Raw genomic sequence first — 23,155 nt, 5'->3', positions numbered from 1 at the left:
ATAAGTTGTAAATCACTTGGGGAACATGGAGCTCACATTATGCTATCGAATTACATTAACCACAAGCTACTCGAGTGCATGCCTCATGAAACAATTTTATTATATTATTATTTATTTTACCTATTCTAGCCTTAACTAACCTAAAGAGATCCTTTCTTTTACATTTTAGTTACTTTTATAATAATAAATAAAGAATAAACATGAAAACTATAAATACAGTACTTACCTGGACCATCTCCTTTTTTTTGTTGTTGTTGTCGATTGTCGATGACACTTAACTCTACATTTTTATACTGATGGTAGTAATGTACTAAATAATTTGTATTTAATTGAATAATGCACCAAAGAACATAGAATAATAACATACAAAAAGTAGATAATTTTGCCTAACTACCACAATGCAACAAATACTGTAACAAATTCAACCAAGCTAATTGTTATCTTTCTTGTTGGAACAAAGCTTGTACTAACTGAGAAACTGACAATTCTCTGTTCAGAAAATAATGTAATATAATACATCATTTGATAGGTGAAAACCTTGGCTTTCGATTGGTTACAAACAATATAGTATTAGGCCTAAGAGAGAACTATTAACAAATCCTGAAAGAGAGGATGTAACAGATGGGTGTGGCAAGAAGGGTCTGATTTTCTATTTGATGGCTCAGTAACCAAACAAGATTGAAGACTATAAAAATTATGGTTTGTCTGAGCAGTGACGATTTTATAGTGAGTAATTTTTGCTAAATTTTGTACTTATTGGAGAGGTGTTAAATAAAATAGCTACTGGAGATAATGTGCCTTGAAGTGAGGGAAGGTTGTTAGAGCTATATTTAAAATAGTAACTACTATAAACTATATATATTTACACAACAATCTTGATTACATTTTACTGCATAAAGCCATACAGATATGTGTGCGTAATATAAATATATATATATATTGTTTTTTCATGCATCTTGCAACATTCTATAAGAAACAATAGATGTAAAAGTTATTGTATTTATTTTTATTTACGATTGTTTTTCCTAACCTTGTCACTGCACAAAAGAGCAGATTATGAACACAAAAGGAGTAAAATTTGTAAGCAATATTGCCATTACTTATAGATGGCCTTGAAATTCATGGAATAACCTCCCTCAACATGCACATTATTCTGAAGGTTCTTTATTTGATATCTTCCTTAGATGATGCAATGTGTCAAACATATTTACTTTTGAATACCTGACAAATAAAATCTCAGAAATGCAGAATATGTAACAGTAATGCATAATAAAATATGATTACTTACTTAACCCTCTCTCCATGAACATCTTTTTCTGCACATGTCACAAGGTTTTAGTGAGTGATGTATGACAACACTGTGGAGTTGTTGAAATGCACCATAACTACCTTCCCCCTCAGAAGCTGGATGAATTAGACATAGCCCAAGGAATAGCTAAGAGCCCCAAAATGTTCACATGAAGCCTTGATCTGCCTGAAGACCAAGTCCCAGAAATCTCCTGGGTGATGAAATATGCACCCCAGCCCACAAGAGAAGCATTGGTGAAAAGATACAGATCCAGATGAGGAGGTGGAAGATGAACAACAGCTGTAGTATTACCTCTGTCCAACCACCAACCTCTGTCTGAGGGGAAGAAGGAAGGACAGGAAACAGGAATAGGATCAGAAGCTGTGGAGGAGGAAGGTTGGGATAAATGATTAGCAAGGGACTATAGGGAAGTATGCAACCTGGCCACATCAACTTGGGACTCCAAAGAATCAGGACAGCCTCCAAAATGGTGTCATGCAAAAATGGAGCCAGCCTTAAGTCCCCAAGGGAAGAAAGAAGTACTTCTGCAAGCAGAGCATCTTTCCCCAATACATCCCAATGGCAAAGTAGTCAGGTAAGTATGAAAAGGGCTGATGAAGATAGCCTTGCCAAAGTCAACCACCGAAGTGATCTGAAATATTGTCAGGAGAACAAAAAGCCTCATTGAAAAGGTGCAAAAAGGAAAGGTAATGCAAAATGTTAGTAACAGTAAAACAGAAGCCTCAGGATTAGAACCCCAGGGGGATAAAGCAGATCTTACTGTTGAGAATCTAAATAAGGATTTGAAGAGCAATGAAATGCTAAAGGGTGTTGGTTAGAAATTCAAGAGGGTCAAGGCATACTAACCCCCAAACTTAACTGTGATAAAAACCATTGTGCATGAACCTCAATGTCAGGTGAAGGGGGAAACACTAAGTTAAGGATCTCACAAAAAAAAGAAAGAAGAAGCAACACAGGAACAGGAGACACATTCTAAACATGACAAACCTGTGTGATTAATTGGAGTAAATGAGTAGAAGGTCGAACCTTCTCCAGAAATACAGAATGTGGCAGTATGATAAAAGAAGGCTGTATAAATCATCCTCTTCCTGAACATTCTCATCAGCCTGAAGGGGCACCAGCTGTTGTGGAGAAGAAGGCCTAGGCCCCATGTGAGAAGCCAACTCCTTTGCAAATCCTTGGCAGATAACATTGTTCCCAAGGCCACGGTAACATGAATTCATGTGTCTCCAGGACCTGTGTTGGTAATCACACAAAATCACAAATTCATAATTCATGATGATTTGTGTGAAAATTGTAACTAAAGTGTGTAACACACCAGAAGGAAATATGAAGCAAAGCCAACTTTTTTTAAAAAAAAGAACAAAGTCCAAAGTATTGGGAAAAAAATTATTGAAAACTGAAAGCAAGTGAGAAATACATCTGACTCATATTGTGCCAATTGAGAAAGAGTGGTTCACATAAAGTTTTACAGAGAGAGCCAGCTGCTCTAACAATGTGTGTTGTGCTCCTATTGGTGGAGGGTTGTCACATGCTGGTTCTCCCTAAACTTAGGACTTGTAGGAGAAGAATAAGTACAATAATGAAGTATAGGTAATGCAAAACTTTCACAAAGATTCTTATAATAAATGACATGGATCACATGATACATCACATAAAACTGAAACTTATGGGGTGTAAAGGCTAGTGCATCAAGGGAGAAAATTTCTTTTCAATGTATTAGGGCAGTGGAAGATCAAGAAACGTTAGTGTGTGAAAGGAGGTATGTATCGTATAGGAATCCAAATTTAAAATAACTTCTTCAAGGCTGTCCCTGCACATCAACTTTTCAGAAGAGAAAAAGTAGAAACTTAAATCCAACCTTAATTTCTCTGGAAATAATCAATTCCCCTTGTTATCATTAAGTAGGGATTGTGATGAAACAAAATGGTGGCCACAAAAATTGCCCATTTAAAAACAACTATTTCACAGTATTGGCTGATAAAAATTAAAGTTTTCTGTACTTAAAAAGCCACCTAAATTGCTATTTATGTGTTTATGGAGTGAATCAAAATTTCACTATCTCAACTAATTTTCATCTAAGTAAGTAAGTGGTTTTTCCAGACAAGAGTATAGAAAAATTAGAAAGAATTTATTGCTCTAATTCTTTCACAGAACTCTTCCAATGATTCCATTATTTTACCAAAAAGCATATTAGTGTGTGTGTGTGTGTGTGTGTGTGTGTGTGTATATAAAATGGAGGATGCACTACTTTGGGCATATAATTAGGTTTCAGGGTAAAATAGTTGAGAACCTGATGAGTATTAAAATAATATCAGGTATACAAGTGCCCCATGCTTGCTATTACTGGCACACAAAAATACAGCTAATAAAAAGGAAACACGTATAACAGAAAACGTTTTAATATTATGGTGACAAGTAGGGATTGATATATATGTAACCTAGATAGCTATAGTAATACAGAAAGTTTTAATACTTTAAAAAGTATTAAAATAAGAAGGTCAAAACTATAAAAACTGAGTTACTTAGAATTTTAAAAATGTATCTGTACTTTGGCTCAGACTAACATAATTACAGTGATTTGCCAAAACAGGGATAAAATGCTTTAAATTTTAATAACTCAGTTTCTGTGTTTTGACTTTCTTGTTTCAATACTTTTTGTAGCATTAAAACTTTCTATATTATTATAGATAGCTAGGTTACGTATATATATCAATCCCTATTTATCTTTATAAAATGTAAAACTTTATTATATTTCTAAAAAATAAAACTGTGTTAACTGGAGCCTAATCTGCCTTTTCCAAATTTTAAATTTGTGTCCCCTTATCTAATTGTCTTCAGGATACAGCATAAAAAAGTGGCCTTTATCCTGCCATTGTTTGGCTAATCTTGTAAACTTTAATGAGATCACCTCTTGCCCTTCTCTTCTCAAGAGAAAATAAGTTAATTTATCTAGCTTTGTTCCTAAAATTTGGTAAAAGGTCTACAAATTAAAACTAAAAGAACAAATATTACTTCACAAGCTGATTATAAGGTGCAAAATCAAGTAACCAACAGTATCAAAGACACAAATTAGAAACAATGTAATTATAAGTATTCTAATAATTTTAACAAAACACTTCAGCTCTATTAATTGAGAATATGTATGTTATAAAAAGATATCCTTCTACAAGAGTTTTTGAAACATAAAAACTATTTGTGAGCCATAGTTTAAAGATATAATGTAAAAAGGCTGTGTAGCACAATGACCTCAAAGTGAAAGAGGTAGAGGGAAGTTTGTTTTCTTGCTATTTTAATAAGTTTTATCTTATATATTCTAACAAAAATGCCTTATAAGCATATCTATTACTGAAAAATAATAGCAATAGAATATTAAAATAGTCACCACTTACCACACCATAAATTTCATCTAGATTGATAAGCCCATTCTGTAACAATAAGGCAATGACTTTGTACAATGATGCAGGCGTTTCAAGACTCAAGTCATTCTGAAAGAATAATAATAATATATATATATATATATATATATATATATACACACACACATATATATTTATATATATGTGAGTGTGTGTGTGTGTGTACAATACTGTGTTCTAACTATATAATACATACACGTTCATCAGTTAGTAGGTATCAGTTTTTAGGTAAGATTTAGTTTGATACACTGTACTTTATTTTTTTAATTTACATAGCATGTACTGAAAAGTATTTATTCTTTACAAAAATAACTTTTTCAATATTTGAAAAATTTATAGCTTCAGAGTAGGTTTACATTTAGTAGAGTGGTAATAAAATTTCATCTTATCTTGACAATAGTAGGAAGCAAAAAAGTTCTGAAAATGTATATAAGTTTAAGTTTTACCATAACTCAGAAGGTTGCAATTTTGTACATACACAATACTTATCTCTAAACATTTATTTTTCTGTAAATTAAACTTAACTTTTGACTATATGATATGGAAATCAAATAATTCAAAATTGAAATGTTTTTGATCATATATGTGTGCTTGTAAAGAAATTTCGAATTTTCAACTGCCTCAGTTTATAAGTCCAGTTACACATCTTCAGTTTCAGCCTTATTAATCTATACCATTAAAAACATCCTAAGTTTCTCCTCAAAGTTCTGTACTTATTTTGTTTAGTAAATTCTTTGGAAATTTCCATTTCAAATATAATACCACAGGGCATTCATATTAAAAAAGTTAAAGATATTTTCACCAAAGGTTTATCTAATTTTTTTTTTTTTGTGGTTAAAGGTCAATTAAATTGACCGATCCTGTTTTGAGATAAGGTATAGAAAATAAAAGATAAACTACAAAGTTTTACTGAAAAAAAACGTTTGAAATGCATTTAGGAGGTTTTAGGGATTACACAAAGGAGATTTTTGAGATGAAGAAAGGTGTTTTTAATTTTAACATGAAAATTACTTTGCATACGGACTATTCAAAACAAATACTCATATTCATGAACAAATCATTATTTTATTTTATTAAAAATACTTCACTAAAAAATATGATTTTTTGTATGTGAAAGTCTCATAATGTTTACTGAAAGTCTGCCAAATTATTTGAAGATATACACACTCTATTAAAAGTTAGAAGTGTTAAATCTATAAAGACTTTAATTGAGTACAAAGAGGTCACGTGGTTGGTCAAATTGACTGAGCCCATGTTGAGAGACTTAAGACAACTATAAAAATAAAATATACACCTGCAAGAAATTCACATGTCAATGTAGCAACATGGACTTTCATGTTCATGTTACACACCCTTAGTGCTTTTGTCAAAAAATAAACATTAAGGATGCCAACAATCATTATCACTAACCTTTCATTAAAAAACTGAAAAAACTTTCATTAAAACTGCACATGCATACTGCAGGAAGTAATATGTATGTAATTATACGTTGTATGAAGAACTACATTTTTCACAAATAAAACTAAATCTAAATAGATTCTTCAACTATGACTTAAAGCTGTGTCTTTCGGTTGTTTTCTTAAGAATCAATCCTTGTACTCCTCCTTTCACTCCCCCCCACCTGTCATGTTCAATTTTATAATATCAAACACATTTAAGTTCCCTCAGTAATTTTATGTGATGTATCATGTGATCCATGTCATTTATTATAAGAATCTTTGTGAAAGTTTTGCATTACCTATACTTAACTTCATTATTGTACTTATTCTTCTCCTACAAGTCCTAAGTTTAGGGAGAACCAGCATGATAAACTAAAGTTATCTGGTTGAATTTCTCTCTGTTCTAGAATTTTAATTTTAACTTCAATATCTTACCTATGCAATGAATTTTTGATAATGTGCAGATTAAACACAAACAAACATAATTTTTCATTATGTTTGCATTAAACAATGTAAATCCCCCCCCCAAATAACATGGACATTGTGTCAGTTATATTTTGAACTCACTACAAGCACTTTGTCTCTTGACCAAAACCTTTTAACAAGTAGAGTTTATAATAAATGTTTCATTTTTGAATAATTCAATTATCATGACTACGAAACATTATAAAACAAATAAAACCTTTAGCAAGACAATAATCAAGAACATAAAATAATTAAAAAGCAATTCAAAATAATTGTGTCTTCTCAAATTTTCATAAAATGTTTTGCATGGAAAAAATGTATATATTTCAGAAATCAATAAATCAGTTTCTTAATGAGACCTTTTATGTTAAACATATGGAACCAACCTTAACAATGAAACATGATATTCTACATGCTTCGTATTTAAATTAAAATAGAACGCAAGTACAGGAAAGTACAGTAATAGTAACACAGGCCTGCAATGGTTTTATTGTCTTCAAATTTTTACATGTTTTACGGTAATTCCTGTAAGCTGAATCCGAAAATGATATCCATTTTTCTCCATCCCATACAGATTTTTCACAAAATGTCATATGTACTTTTACATAAGTGAATCATTTTCATTGAATTTGGGTCACATTTTGTTATGCTTAAAATGTTGACAACCTCTGGCTATAGATTTATCTAGATCAATTGTGATGTGAGAGTCTTATCAATCGTTCTAGAACCCAAACACAACAAACATAATGATGGCTGATTATTGCTGGTCATTGAAATGAGATGCTCCAGATGCAATACATAAAAGAAAGACCACAACATGTAGTTTTGAGACTAAAAGATATAGATTTCACAAAAAAAAAACCAGAATGAATGAAAATGCATATTCGTTTGATATCAATGTTCTATCCTTTTCTTCAGTTTGTTTGTATTTTTGTTAACAACGTAATAATAAAAAATGTTCATTGTGTAAATGAAATAATAACTTGATCTACGTCACAGTTATTTTTCTTCCCAATTTGTTAAAAATTATTGCATGATAGAAACAAAATTAATATTATTTTCAAAATCTGCATAACTGAATTATGGAAAATCAATTATAACCAAAACAACTTTTATGAATTTTAAATTCGCAGGACTACGTAATCAATAAAAATAAGTTATATATTTGAATAAAAACATCCATAATTATAATGAATCTGTAGAATTCCAGATTGTTTATCTGTATCCATTCTGATACAACTAAATAATGTTGTTCATCGTAAGTGTCGTTATCCTTTTTACTGTCAAACACATCAGTAGTTTTAATTTATTAAGTGTGCACCTAAATATAGAAGAAATACATAAAAGGCATATCACAAACTTTAAAAAAAAAATTAAAGTAACTTGCACTACCTGGTTATAGATTCTGTACATAATAAACATTGCTGGTTTGGTTTTCAAAAACCTCAAGAAATAACTTTTCCCTTCATATGGTGGCACATAATTATAACCAGACAGGATGTTGAAAACAGGTCTTGATCTTGAGACCATCTCTAATGTATTGGACATACAAGACTGTTTAGCTTAATAGTTATTAGTTAGTTTATTTAGTGATTTAATGTTTAACAGTTTTCATAACAAGTGCATTTAAAGTTAATTATTTTAAAAGTAATAGTTATGACAAGTTTGTACGTAACTCTGTACAAGTTGTACATTGTGTATACTGTTTGATTGTTGTACTAGGCTTTAGTAATATTGTTGGTCATCTTACTCAAAACTTCCAAGTGTTTCTAGTTATGTATAATATTGTTGCTACTAGAAGGCTAGATAATTCTAGATATTTTCTGCCACACGTTATAAATATGTGCAGATAGAGCAAGTTAAGGAAGATAGAAAAAGTTAGTTAGTGAAAGAAAATGTGAAGTTAGCTGGTGTGTGAGTGATTAGTTTTAATGGGTGATTTTTATAGCGTGTTTAACAGCTATATTGTAACAACAGAGATAGGAAAAATAACTTGTCTTGTCAATTGGGTTCTAAATTAACTGAACCAGTCTATGTAGACTTCTGATGAAAATAAAGAGAGACAATTATTTAAAGTGCTGGATACAAGTAGTAACCAACAAGTCAGAAAACATTAAGTGAAAGTGAAGTTAGACTGTTTTGAATATATATTATTTTAAAACAAGTGTATTGTGTGCTGTCCATTTATTATTCAAATTTATTGCCAACAAGTCAAGACCACCTACTGTAAAAGAATCCCAGCCACATATATTAAACCCTGACATGATGGAAGTTGCAAATAGCTTCACACACCAACTCTGTTTGTGAAACAGCCAATTTTATGCCAACATATTCTATCTCATAGATCTAAACTATGGTTCTGTTTGGCAGGAAGATGATCATCCAGAAAGAAATGATATCATTGATGCTATTTTGAAAGTACATAGTCTTTCTGATGCAAATCCAATAGAAAAGGTAGCCAGTAACACTGTTGTACAACAGACTGACTAAAATGAAGATACCCACTTTCTACATTTTATTGATCTTTCAGCCATGTCTGACTAGCATTACAGAAGTTGCAATGACACAGTGCATGTGCACTCATATTACCGTATCCAATAGTATAACACTGGCCTTTACAAAGTCTTAGCTTTGTCTTAGTAGACCAGTATTTTGTAGAATACAATCACATTTTTGGTTATACTACACTACATAAGTGTATATATATATATTATTACTATTTACAAATAAATTCTCAAATTTCAGGTAATTTTCTTAAAACATAAAACAGTAAATAAAGAAATATAAAAAACAATTATCTCTTCAAATTACAAAGTTTGTACTCGCCACTTGCAGTAATTTGCTAAGCCTTGTCAAATTTTGCACATGATAGATGTAAAAGAAAATATTTTTTTTAGGTTTTGAATATGCATCTTGAAATAACAAAAAACCATAAATTACTATATCAATACCACAGAATTCCACTATAATTTATCAGGCTCAGTAACTAAGTCGTATTTGGGTCTAAAAAATATTATATTTTGAGTTTCAACATCTCTTACTTCTCCGCTTCAATTCTACCATGAAAAGGAATGTTTTTCCATGTAAACACTTCACAAAAGCTGAAAAAAACCACATGGAGAACATTTTGAGCTTTTGATTAGTTATAAATACATCATATAGCAAAATAAATGTACATAAGCAAGTATTTCTAAAAATGGAAAAGGTGGGCAGAGCCACCTTGGTTCATTCACTAAATATAATAATATCTCAGAAAATAAAAAGATGGGAAGTTCTTATTTTATATTCTAGCTTGTCAATATCAGTAATTTTGAGTTTCTAATTCATAAAAAACTATAAACTTTGTATTTGGACATTACAAGCAGTTAATTTGAACCAAATCTGCATTCAACATACCATGCAACATACAAAATTGATATTTAGGAATGTTGTTTTAATATATACTTTTGAAATTCAGCAATTAACTAATGTACAATACTAAAATTTGAATTATAATCTACAATTTGATATCAAACTTATTGACAAACATTCATAACATGTTCAATAAAATGTTGAATGTAAGTCTACAAATGTGATGTCAAGTCAAAAGCAAAAAGAGTTAAAGATGCACCTGCAACCTGTAGGTGAGCACCAATTATCATGGCCAACTGAAAACCTAAGAGAACCTTGCCCTTACTCATGTCTTGCAGACTAACTACAACTTCACTAAATTTATGAATTTACAAGGCTCAAACAATCACCTGAAAACATACGACAACATACAAGGCAAAAAACGAGTGCTCTGTAAATGTTAAAGGGTCCAAATTATGTGGCTAATTAGCATATATACTTGTATTAATTGTTTAATGGCTTATTGACATATGTAAGATTATTCAAGTCCAAGAAATTAACGTGTCTTGAAATACGATTTTTAAAAAAAGCTTGTAATTTAATAGCTATAAAACACATGCTATTTTCCACCACTTTCACATACTTAATCTCTCCAACTGTTTCAACAAGTAACCAAAATTCCATAACCATACCCTTTCTAAACAAGAAATGGCTGTTCTGCTCAGATCATCACAACACACATTTTACCAGTGTGTGCTATTTTATCATAGTTGATGACACTAAAATTAATACATTTATAATCAACTTTAAAATTTAAAACTTTAATGATAAAATATTTCCCAATAAGAAATCAAGTGAAGAGATTCATAAATACACTTCATACAAAAAACATTTAGAAATTATATGTTTATAATTTTTAATATATGAAAAATTTCCTTCTAATTTTTCTATTAACTGTTGTCATGGGAGAATATGCACATAACTGAGGAGCCCATTTATACTGTTATTATTTGAGTGTTTTTCTTGTTATAACTAAAATAATGTGGCATTTTTAACTGCACAACAAGTATTTTTAATGAAGCATACATTTTTTACCACATTTCAAAACATTTGTCTTCATCCTCAAACTCCATTTATTGCATGGTGATCAATATCATAACTTTAGTATAGACTAAAAGTCTACAATACACCAATAAAGATTTTTTGTTTTACTTTGCATTACCTATTACAAACCTGTAATATGAAACTTGAAAAATAAATCAAAAACCGTAGAATTTATTCTAATTTCTTTTGCAACTTTGTGATATTTTATTTATATGTTTTTCTGCAGAATTCTACAACAGTTTATTCTGGTACCTTGTGTACATGATTTATTTTCACTGGTTATCATACAAATGCTTCAAAGAAAGCCATATAAAAAATTAATTAATTTCACAAACATTTGATGTGTATAATGTCATTCATTAAGAGTTTTCTATCAACTTATTCTGTTATTCTATGTAAAAGATCTAGTTTTATGAAACTGATTGAATTCTGACAAGTTTCCTAAAAGTAGGTAGTTTCAGAAAAATAAAATATTTAATTTTTTCTACTACTTGTAATAAAAATTCGTTATTTAATGTAGTTATTTACACTCGAACTCTGGGTAGTTCACCTGCAGGGTGATTTTCATTGTAAGCATAAAAATACTATTTATTATCATACAGTTTTCATATTTCATTTGTATAGCCCATAGAACCTGCGAAATGAATATCTAAAGCTTTTTAAGGTAAATTTACATATTTTATTTTCCATTTTCTCTACTATATCACTAACTAGTTATTATCCTGAATGTACAATAAAAAGAAATGTTTAAAATTACGAAATGAAAATATGTACTTACCTTTTATCTCTTCCTTGAATAATCTTAAATATCTTCTTTGGGTAATATGTATAATTTCACATTTTTTTACCTTTCCACTTAATACTTCATTTTGAATGTTTTATTTTCCTTTCTAATTCTTTATCTTTTATTAATTAGGTCAAAACATCAACTGGGCCATATAATGTTATGATAGGCAGAAATGCTTTAGCTTTCCAGCAAAATGTTTGCACTTGCTTATTTACATAAGCCTTCAGCAGTAAAGCAACCAGTAGAAAACATAAGGTTTTCCTTCAGAGCTAACTATTACTGATTTACATCAATAGATGGCATTAATAAATGAATATATTATACTGCTATTATTCAATGATCCAGTTTAAAGGAGGAGCCTATGTAGAGTATTATCCCTTTCACATTGATAAGCTTTCCATGACATGCATGTAAATTAGAAGTCCTATGCGGTTATAATTTTTCAAACAATTGGTCAAGCTAACATATAAGAATGCATACTAGCTAATCAAATGTATTAGTACTGTTCAGAGAACTGTTCAGTAATATTTAGTATTCTTGATTTCATAACAATATGTTATCTGAAGTATAAATTCTGTGAATTTATACAATTTTGGGTTGTTTTTACAGATTCATCTTCGTTGTTTGTATTGTTCTTTATGATAGATATATACCTCACAGGCAAATTAAATATTATATAGTAAAGCTAAACTTTATGGTTTTGGAACAGAATTCATATTCGAAATTTTCTTAGCTGAGTATACAAAAAATAAATGAAGTAAAAATAAAAACTCGAATTATTTTCTGATGTTTAGGTCATCGAATAATCCAATAGTTCGAGATGGACCTTCCAATATATATATATTCAAAACGCTTTAAGTGAAGAAAGTTAGTGTAAAATACATTGCATAAGAAAGGTATTGCCTGGTAAGCCATCATGTAACAGTTTGTTACATTACCATAAAGAAAACAAAGCATTCGTTCATAGTTCCTTCTAAGAATTGTTCATGCATGCCACTCATAAAATTTAGAGTTCAAGTGCAATAAAAATTATCAATTTTTATATTATGTATATAATTACGTATGTAAAAATGCCAACTTTGTCTGCATAATGAGATCACCACAATTTGTGACATCAGTTTCATTTTTCATATTATGACCGAGCTGTAATTGGAAATTTCATATTCTTCACACCACCAGGTTAAGTAATCCGAGGCAAGTTACAGCTACATTGTCTAATTAGTAGTATACCATTGGAAATCCACACGATCACAGATAAACGGGGAAAAAAGATCAATTGAAAAAAATCTATAAAACTGCACTTCTTAAAAACTAACAAAAATTGGCAAATAACATAAAACATGCCAAAAAACCCCAAGACGTATTTACAACTACAATTTCAAAATGCAGGAATATACATAACTACAGAATAAGCTGTTTCATAAAACCACTTGCTGGGTTTCTTACTAATCTTTGTACTAATGAAACTTCTATAATACAGTAAACATTCTATGATCTGAGTAACAAACCACTCATTTGTATTTCATAAACTGTGTATATTCAGTTCACAACTGAAACTTTAATACAGCTAATTTATGTTGTTTATAGGTTTCTGTGAGGATTTCAACAGTGACAGTATTTGGAAAATACTTTCAACATTTGTGAACTGAAGATAAAAAATATATAAAACTATAAACATGTGTAAAATCTTTACACATAAGTAGTTTGTATGATCATGTGTAAAAAAAATCAAAACTTTACTTTTAGAGTTCATTATACATTGCAATTTACAATATTTTTTGCATCTTCATCGTGAACTAAAAAATAAGTGGTCCTATACCAAAAGTGTTTTTGCTTCATTTCAAATCAATGTGTAAAACCTGACATGACTGTCATAAAAGGGGTCTTATGCTTAATGCCTAACAACGAAAGGAACACTCCAGGAGACAAGGTGCAAATGTTGGAAGAAACAATTACAAATATCTCTTATTCAGAAATTCTATGCAGTAAATAAGTAATACTTCTTAGGACAATCTCAGCTGACCTCAAAAACTAATAACGTTCGACGAAACAGTTTGAAAGTCTGAAAAGTTGCAATGTTTAACATGATGATTATTTTTTTAATGAAATTATTACACAGACCTGTGATGGTTATATTGTCTTGAAATTTTTACATATTATACTGTAATTCCTGTACACTGAAATCGAAAATGATATCCATTTTCTCCATCACATACAGATTTTCCCAAACATCACATGTACTTTTACATAAGTGAATCATTTCCACTGAAATCATATCACATTTTGTTATGCTTATACTACAGATATTGTTAAGCCATAATATAAATTTTATAGCCTCCAAGCTTCTGCTTTATTGAAATATAACAAGGAAATCAGACCTACATGCAATGTCCCTTCTATAACATCCTATCTTTCAAAAAATGTCAATACTTTTGTCTGACATTTTCTACTGGATTATTTATAACCAACAGAAAGAGAAGATTTTGATTTACAAAATTGCTTATGCGGCTAGATTATTTATGCGCCTGGTTTTGAAGTATTTGGCTGCAGTTTCATAGGCTTCCCTTGTAGTGTTAGTCTTAACCAGCTAACAGAAATGTTTTAACACTTATAGTTAGAAAGCTACTTAAATTAAAGTAGTTTTGCAACATACTATTTTTGAGCAGATAATAATTTGCTCCCTAAATTACATATTTTACATGAAAAACGTCATTGCAAAAAAAAGTAGGCTTACAGTATTTTGTCTTCCAAGAACAAAAAGACAAGACCATGATATAAGTACTAAATTTCTTGTTCAGTTAAGGTTAGATTAGGAAAAATAAATAATAATGATAAAAATGTTTCATGAGGCACACGCGTGAGCAGCTCATTGGTAATGTAATTCGATAGCGTAACATGAGCTGCATGTTCTCCCGAGTGATTTACAATGTATAATGGCACAAATAGTAGTCAGACATGGTTGAAAGGGCAATAAAACAACAAAATTTAATTATAAATAGAAGTATACTGTTACGAATTTAGAGCTACTTAAAATAAACTAATGTAGTTTCATGCTACAATTTGAAGTCATTCTAGAAAATAAAAAAAAAGAGTAATTTAGGTTCTTTTTTTTTTTTTTTGGTAGTTAAAAGTTCAGTCAAATTGACCAACTTTATATACAGTTAGGGTAGAGAAAATAACAGATAAAATATAAACTTTTATTGAAAAATACATTTGATATTTATTTAGGGGGTTTTAGAGATTACACAAAGGAAATTTTAGATTTTTGAGATGGAGAAAATTATTTTTTATCTTAACATGAAAAACCACTTTCCACATGGACTATTCAAAATAAACACTCGATATATTCATGGACAAATGTTTTTTTAGTTTATTCAAAATACTTCACTAAAAGTATTGAGTTTTTGTACGTGAAAGACTTGTAATGTTAACTGAAAGACTGCTAAATTTTGTGAAGATATAAATACTATATTAAAAATTAATAGTATCAGATCCATAGTGACTTTAAACAAGTAAGAAGAGGTCATGTGGTCGGTCTAATCGACCGAGCCTGTATTGAAAGAGTTAAAGCTACCATCCGTTATCTCTAATTATTGACAGAGTCATAAATCTAATAAGGAGTTGTCATGTATTTTCTATCCCATAATTGTGACATTTACTCTCTACATGAATAATTAAAGGGTTGTCAGACTTAAGTAAGCTATTATAATTGATAAAATGAGCTGCTCTTATCACAATCACTCATTGTAGTGGCTTGGAGATGTTTCATCCATAATTTTCTAACACACTTCTCTGTTTCTCCAATATATCTCTCTTTCCATAGATTGCAAGAAATACTGTAATTTATACTTTTCTTCATTCATTTCTTTTTAAGATGCAGCTTACATGGAATACAATTGATTATCTCACAGTCGTTGGGGAGTTTAAATGCAGGAGTGAACTAAATGTGACTTATGGGTCTATCTTGGATTTTTTCTGTCCACATAGGTAAACTACACAGCTTTCCTAAAAATTTTAGTATTGCTTTTACCTCTTAGTTTATTATATTTTTTAAATTTGATGTGAATTTACTACATCCATCTATTCCTATCCATGAAGGAATTGATACAGTTGTGGTTTTTTCTAGGTCAATATAAAACTAAAGTTCATCTGCTTTGAGTTTCTCTTGGAACATTTTTTCACCTCTGATGATGGACATGTATGTTTAGCCATCTGAAACATGTAATACCAACTTGTTTATATCTCTTGACCTAATACTTATAGTAAAATCCTTTATTGCACCAAGAAACATTGCATATTGTTGGCAATGTGTCTGCATGTACACCAATGTTTAAGACTACAACAGTTTTAATAAGGTTGTCTCTCTTGAAACAGTCAAAAGTTGAAACATCAAGGGCATAGGAAAACTTTCAATTGTTACTGGCTTTTTTGTCTTTTTACTAAACATTATACACGTGGCTGAAACTACAAATTGTACCTACACGGATATTTTGCAAGCATAATATTTCTTCCTCAACTTCATTTTATAGTATGTATTATCATTTTTGACAGTATTGTAATAGTGTAGAAAAGCAATGAATCAGAAAACAATCTACAACTAGTGTACAGCTGTAAAAAAAAAAACTGAAATCCAAGAAAGGAAATAATTAATATTCACATCTGTTTTAACCAGTTCGAAGATTGAATTTTCTTTTTTAATTATAAAACATGTCTAAAACAATATGTATCATAAAGAGTACTATATAAAAGCTTGTTTTCCATATAAACATATGCAGTATTTAAAATATTTAGAAACAACAAATACATCCCTTGTATTATTTAACAGTTACAATTTCTCCTCTTGCTTTCAAACCAGCCAAAACTTCCTGCATTTGGTTTCATATACTTTAGAAGTAAAACCTCAACTCCAAACACTTTTTTTTAACAGCATGCATCTTACAGTATGCTGCAATTTTACCAAGTAAGCTATATTATGAAAGGTTTTATATGTATAGATAACACATTTAATTCACAGAACTGATTACTTTCTTGGATTTGTTTAGTGTAAATGTGTTAGTATGTACAGTCAAATGTAATCAGTATATATAATTAGAAATTAACCGTGTTCAGTATGATAATAAAAATGTAAAGTGAAAATTATTACCTGATAGAAAGTTAACTTGAATCCCAGAACCTGACTTAAAGTCTTTGGATTACACATGAAAGATTGCAACAAAGGAATGTAAAAATCTGGGAGATGTGAACAGCACTCAAATGATTCAAGAATGACATCCAGAACACGGTTGGGGTCCAAATTAAAGCATCCTAGGTAAATATAAAAACATACTTATAATGAAATGTCAATTAAAAAGCATATACTTTACCTTTAAAAAAAATGTCAAAATATATCTTCTGAAATTATGACCAAAAACTTGAGAATTAAATTCAAAATATTGAAGAAAAAACCTTTTCCTTATATGCTTAATAAAAGGTCTTAGCAGTCAATTTAATAAGTGAAAGTGATTTTTTAATAAATTGTTAAATTTTTGTAACATTTATTACTTTTCCTCTGTTGTGAACTTACAGCTACATTTCTAAGATCTGAAAGTGGATTTTATAAGTTGTATGTGTGAGTTATGGAATTTCTTGGTGTGCAATATTTTAAAGTTTAGTCATTTTACATTTTTCTTAATAGCATACATGTCATTAGAATGATGGTTACATACTATACCATTGTAATTAAGTTAAATTACTATATTAAAGTGTATACTTTTAACTTTTTGTTTTAATGCTTTAATAATAAAATATAATTCATACAGAGACTTACTTCACTAAAACCTCGAGCTATATATGTTTTTTTCCAAAGATTACATCCTTTCTATTTCCCTTTGTACTTTCTATTCTCTCCTTTACTGTCTATCATTTAAAATCTTTAATCCTGTGAAAACTTCATACAATGTGTGATTGATTACATGTCCTATCTCTTCCAATGACAGAACTTCTAGGCTAATAATTTTTTGCTGTATAGTACTACATCTGTCTGACACCTGCCTTCCACTTAACCTTTTATGGTCACAATTTCTCACAGATCCATGTACGGAAGAGGAAGATAGGAATAGTTATAGTAGAGTAAGTATCTCTTGTAATTATAGTTTATTACTATGTTGTTTTCAAATATACCACTGTACTTCTGCTACACCTTCTAAGTACAAATTACATCACTTAAAAGGAGGTAAGACAAGAGACACGTGTCACTTTTGGTGGAAAAAAAAAAGAGAATGGTAGATCATAAAAATGTAGATCATAAGTAGATCATAAAAATGTTGCTAGGTCTAACCATAATGAAACAACTAAATCTTTGGCAAAATATGCGATCTGTCAAGCTGTCCAAGACATCCCAACGACAGTGCACCAAGTGGTCTAAAGACTTAATGTGAAAAGGCATCTGTGGTACTAACCTAGACAATAAACCAAGAAACACTTCAACTCTGATCTTACAGTTCATTAAGATTAGGTGTGTTTCAAAAACAAGTACAAAATAACCTATATGATAGCCAGTACAGAGATATGTTGCATTATACTTCCTGAAGATGCTAATAACCTCCTAATAATGGATCCATAAAAACTAAAACATGTGAGTACAGTAACTGACCTGGTTAATATCAACAAAAGAGACACAGAGCTAACACCTTAGGAGAAAGAGACAACAACAAAAATAATGATGACACCAACATTTCCACATGCACAATAATTTTATTTGTATACGGTTTAATGAATCTTGCTCTACATATTTCCGTAAACAACATGGTCCACTATCCTCAAAAGCATCCTAAGTAAATACAAATACAAACAGATACTCAAATCACATAAACACATAAATGTTATCTCAAAAAATAAAACTTCCTAAAAACAATTGCTGAAATTATGATCAAAAACTGAAGGTGATGAATTATGTTGTCCACTGAAACATGTAGAGTATTGTCTCTTTTAACCTTATATAAATATTGTGCATGTGAAAACAATGTTGTTGTCATTTTAAGTTTCATTTTTATTAAAAGTTTACATAACAGCTATCAATCTAATGTATTAACTCAAAACAAAGTTACATTCAAAATTGAATTAAACTACTTTATTATCATAATATACAAATAAACCTGGCATCAAAATGTAGTTAATAAATCAAATTTTAAAACTATGTAAGTTTAATTCTAAATTTTATAAGAAAATATTTAAAAAAATCCTCAATTTCCCCTGGTATGAGAATTGTAACATTTGCTCTCTGTGTCTTCCCTCTTCTCTAATTTATTTACCTCTCCTCTAGAGGAGGGGACACATTCCAGTGGTTCAAAATTCATTTTGGGACTCTGGATATAAGAGTGACAGTCAAGTCCCACTAAAGAATTAGAGTAGCCCAAGGGTTAGTGGTGGGTAGTGTTTACTAGATACCTTCTACTTCAAGATTAGTGATAGCTAGCACATACAGCCCTTCAAGTAGTTTTGCACAAAATTCAGCATAAAACAACTACTCTTTTTAGAAATGTATTTAATAACTTAGTGTAAAATATCCATTTTGCTTTGAACAGCAAGATTAATAATCAAAAGTTATCAATTTCTTCAAACAACATTCATTATAAAATTATAAAATATTATCAAACATTATAAAAAGCACATTTCCTGGAAAAGTCCATAACATCATCAAGTTCTCTAAAACTAAAAACATGCGAGAAATCACAGCTTACCAATAAGAGATCTGATAACTTCAAGAAGATAGGTAGTGTTTACTGTCCCACCAACCTCCTGAGTGAGTTCTGTTATTAACTTGGCAAACCCTTCACTTTCTTCTCGAAATAGGTTAAACTTTTGTTGTTTGTAACTGTAAAAAAATAAATTTTTAATGTTAAGATGACAGAGAAAAATAAAGTTCAAATTATTATTAAGTATCAGTTACCACTACATCAACTTTTCAGCATCTAGATATGTTTCATAGATTACCAAATCAGTGTGCCTTCTGTATTTTATTTCTGTTGATGCTACTCTGATGTTAAAAACAAAATCATGCATTGACAAACTTCTTCCATGGGTTTATAGTCAAATTATTATATGACAAAAGTTAATTCCTAACATTAATAAAGAATAACTAAATTAAGAAGAGCACATAAAAATTAGTTAATAAATATGTAAAAGAAACAATGTAATAACTGTACTAACTGGACATTTTAAGAGAGACCATTATCAAGGTACTGTATGCAACTATAATTGTTTGTACTTTAGAAACCTGAATTTGTTGCTAAAATAGACTTTTGTGAATACTCATCTTAAAATACATGTGCTAATAGATCTTTTTTTCTAAAATAAAACTATGCTTAAAAATTTCTACAACTATCTCTGTTCTCATAATCCTCAGAATATCAAGAGAGAAAAAAAAATCTCAGAGTGGTCCAGAACTTCAAATAATGTTTTAACTTTACTGATAACAATAAAGCTTACTTAACACATCATTTAAGGACAACAATGGTCCATCTAGGCTGTCCCAACCACTATCTTTCAAATAAAAATAAAACAATTAAAACCAGTCTTTATCATTTCAAATATTTATTAAGCCTTCCCTCAAACACCCTAAAATTTAATGCACCCAAAGCATTTCAAGGCAACCTATTCCAAAAGCCAACCACCCTCTTGAAAAATAAAACTGTCTTGGGTGAATGTGACTCCTAACCTTCCAAAATTTATATTGTGTCCCCTAGTTCTACAATTCTCACCATTAAGTACTATCAATACTCTTAACAATCTTAACCACCTCGATCAGATACCCCTAACTCTTCTCTTTTTCAAGAGAAAATAATTTCAATGAACTTAACCTTTCCTAATACAACAACCTTTCCATCCCATGTATCATGCTAATAGCCCTCCTCTGAACCCTTTCCAACAATTCATTGTCTTTCCGAAGGTAATAAGCCTAAGACTGAATGCAATACACCAAATGTGGCCTAACCAATGACCTAACTTCTTTAAACCTGTATTCAATATTTCTGTAGATACAACACAAAATCTTATTTTTCCTGCCACTAGCAACAGCATACTGCAAAAATGGCTTAAGATATTGATAACAAGAAAGCCAAGATGCTTTTCTTCCATAAAACTGTTAAGGTTATTCCCATCAAAATTATGCTTACATTTCAAATTATGGTATCTCAATGCACTACCTTGCATTTATTATAATCAAAAGTTATTTGTTATATATTTGTCCAATTCATAAAATAATACAAATCCTTTCATAAAGCAGCAGCATCTTCCTCACATCCAGCAACAACCAAAACCAGCAAATCTATGTAATATATTGACCACTGCTTCCTCTCTATCATTGATGTATATCCATAAGGGCAAAGGTCCTAGCACTGAATACTGAGGTATCCCACTTATAGCATTAATCCAGTTTGACTAAATTCCATATATAATAACCTTCCGCTTCTTTCTATCCAGATATTTTTCTATCCAATAAGTCAACCTATTCCTCACACCTACAGAGAGCATTATTTTAACAAGCCTTTTATGTGGCACCTTGTCACCACCCATACCCTCATTTATGTATGCAGTAAGCTTTATACAATCTCAAAAGATAAAAAAGGCAAGAATTTCCCAAAGTGAAACTATGTTGACTATCCAACAAAATTTTTAAATTTGTTAAATGACTCTGCAATGCATCTTTTTTTTTTTTACACTTGCAAAACATTTTCCCACCATTGATGTAAGACTAATATGCCTATAATTACAAGAGAAATTTTAAGATGTCTCTTGTACAAATCTTTTAGCACTTCTCCACTATTCACAGCCTTAGAAAAAATAGTAACAAGTGGTTTATATGTCTAATCCTTGACCTCTTTTATATATACTTGGTAAATATTATCTGCCCCAAGAACTATATCATTATTTAAATTTCCCTGCTTTTTTAACTATTTCAATATGGGCTCAATCAAACTGACCGACCACATGACCTCTTTGTACTCATTTAAAGTCTTTATAGATTTAATACTTGTAACATTAAATACAATGTGTATATCTTCAGAAAATCTTAACTAACCTAAAAATATCCCTATTTTTACATTTTAGTTACTTTATAATAATAAATAAATAAAGAATAAACAAGAAATAAAGTACTTACTCAATCTTCTTTTTTCTTGCTGTCAGGTTTCAAAGAGACTTAAGCCTAATTTTTTAGAGTAATAATAGTAATGCATTTAATAATTTTTATTTAATTAAATAATGAACCACAGAACATAGACTAATAACACGCAAAAAAGTAGACAATTTCCCCTAACTCTCAAAATTTTTCTAGCTTTCTAACTATGCAACAAGAGCTGTTACAAGTTTATTCAAGTTAGTCATTAGATTTCCAACAAGGACAGAGCTTGTACTCTGGGTGAAATTGACAATTATCTGTTCAGAACATAATGTTACACAATACTTCATTGGAAAGATGAAAACCTTGACTTTCTATTAGCTATAGGTAATATATAATTAAACATAAGAGAGAACTATTAATGAATTCTGAAAGAGAGGATGTGACAGGTAGGTGTGGCAGGAGGGGTCTGATTTTCTATTCGATAACTCTGTAACCAAACAAAATTGAAAACTATAAAAATTACGGTATGTCTGAGCATAGACGATCTTACAGAGAGTGATTTACTTTTAATTTCGCACCCCTTCAAGGAGTGGTGGATAAAATAGGATAAAATGTGTCACATGGGTCACACTAAAGGAAATTCAGGCTTTTTTTAATATTGCCTTGTAGAATTATGAACTTAAAATTTATATACTATTAACATATGGATTATTAGCTAAGATTTTATGCTATTCTAATTGGTATAACATAAACAAAATGTAGTTTAATAAAATTTCTATGTAAGACACTAAACCTTGTGTCATGCACAGTAAAGGATACTGGGGACAACTCTGAACTTAGTCGGGTTTCCATCAAGTGAAAATGGCTGAAGCAGATAAAACTAAGACTGCATTTAGTTATGGCTAAAGTCTCTGGCAATACTGTGTGATGCCATTCAGGCTTAGCAATGATTCAGCAATATTTGAGAGGCTGATTGAAAGAGTATTGGAAGGCCTACAATGGAGGATAGCCCTAGTGTATCTGGATGATGTCATTGTGTTTGCAGCAACATTTGATGAGGAAGTATCTCGGCTAGAGGAAGTATTTAAACGTTTGAAAGCAGCAAACCTCAAACTCCATTCCAAGAAATGCCACTTGTTCCAGAAAGAGGTGCTTTACTTTGGTCACATTGTAAGTGAGCATGGTGTGTGAACTGATCCTGAC

At 30.3% G+C, this 23,155-nt stretch overlaps 1 protein-coding gene across 1 annotated transcript in view; it reads right to left on the bottom strand.

Moving 5' to 3' along the window:
* The window catches only part of LOC106467981 (THO complex subunit 2-like), a 138,000-nt gene that overhangs the window by 35,355 nt on the left and 79,490 nt on the right, over positions 1–23,155 (bottom strand). Inside the window, exons 7-9 of the mRNA XM_013928374.2 lie at positions 19,572–19,705; positions 16,997–17,157; positions 4,702–4,797 (exon numbers count right to left, since the gene is read on the bottom strand). Of these exons, the coding sequence (XP_013783828.1) occupies positions 4,702–4,797; positions 16,997–17,157; positions 19,572–19,705 (391 nt within the window). The remainder of the gene's footprint in view (positions 1–4,701; positions 4,798–16,996; positions 17,158–19,571; positions 19,706–23,155) is intronic.

The sequence above is a fragment of the Limulus polyphemus genome, unplaced genomic scaffold (genome assembly GCF_000517525.1).
Source record: "Limulus polyphemus unplaced genomic scaffold, Limulus_polyphemus-2.1.2 Scaffold2819, whole genome shotgun sequence".
Lineage (NCBI taxonomy): Eukaryota > Metazoa > Arthropoda > Merostomata > Xiphosura > Limulidae > Limulus > Limulus polyphemus.
This window is presented reverse-complemented; position numbering and strand designations above follow the sequence as displayed.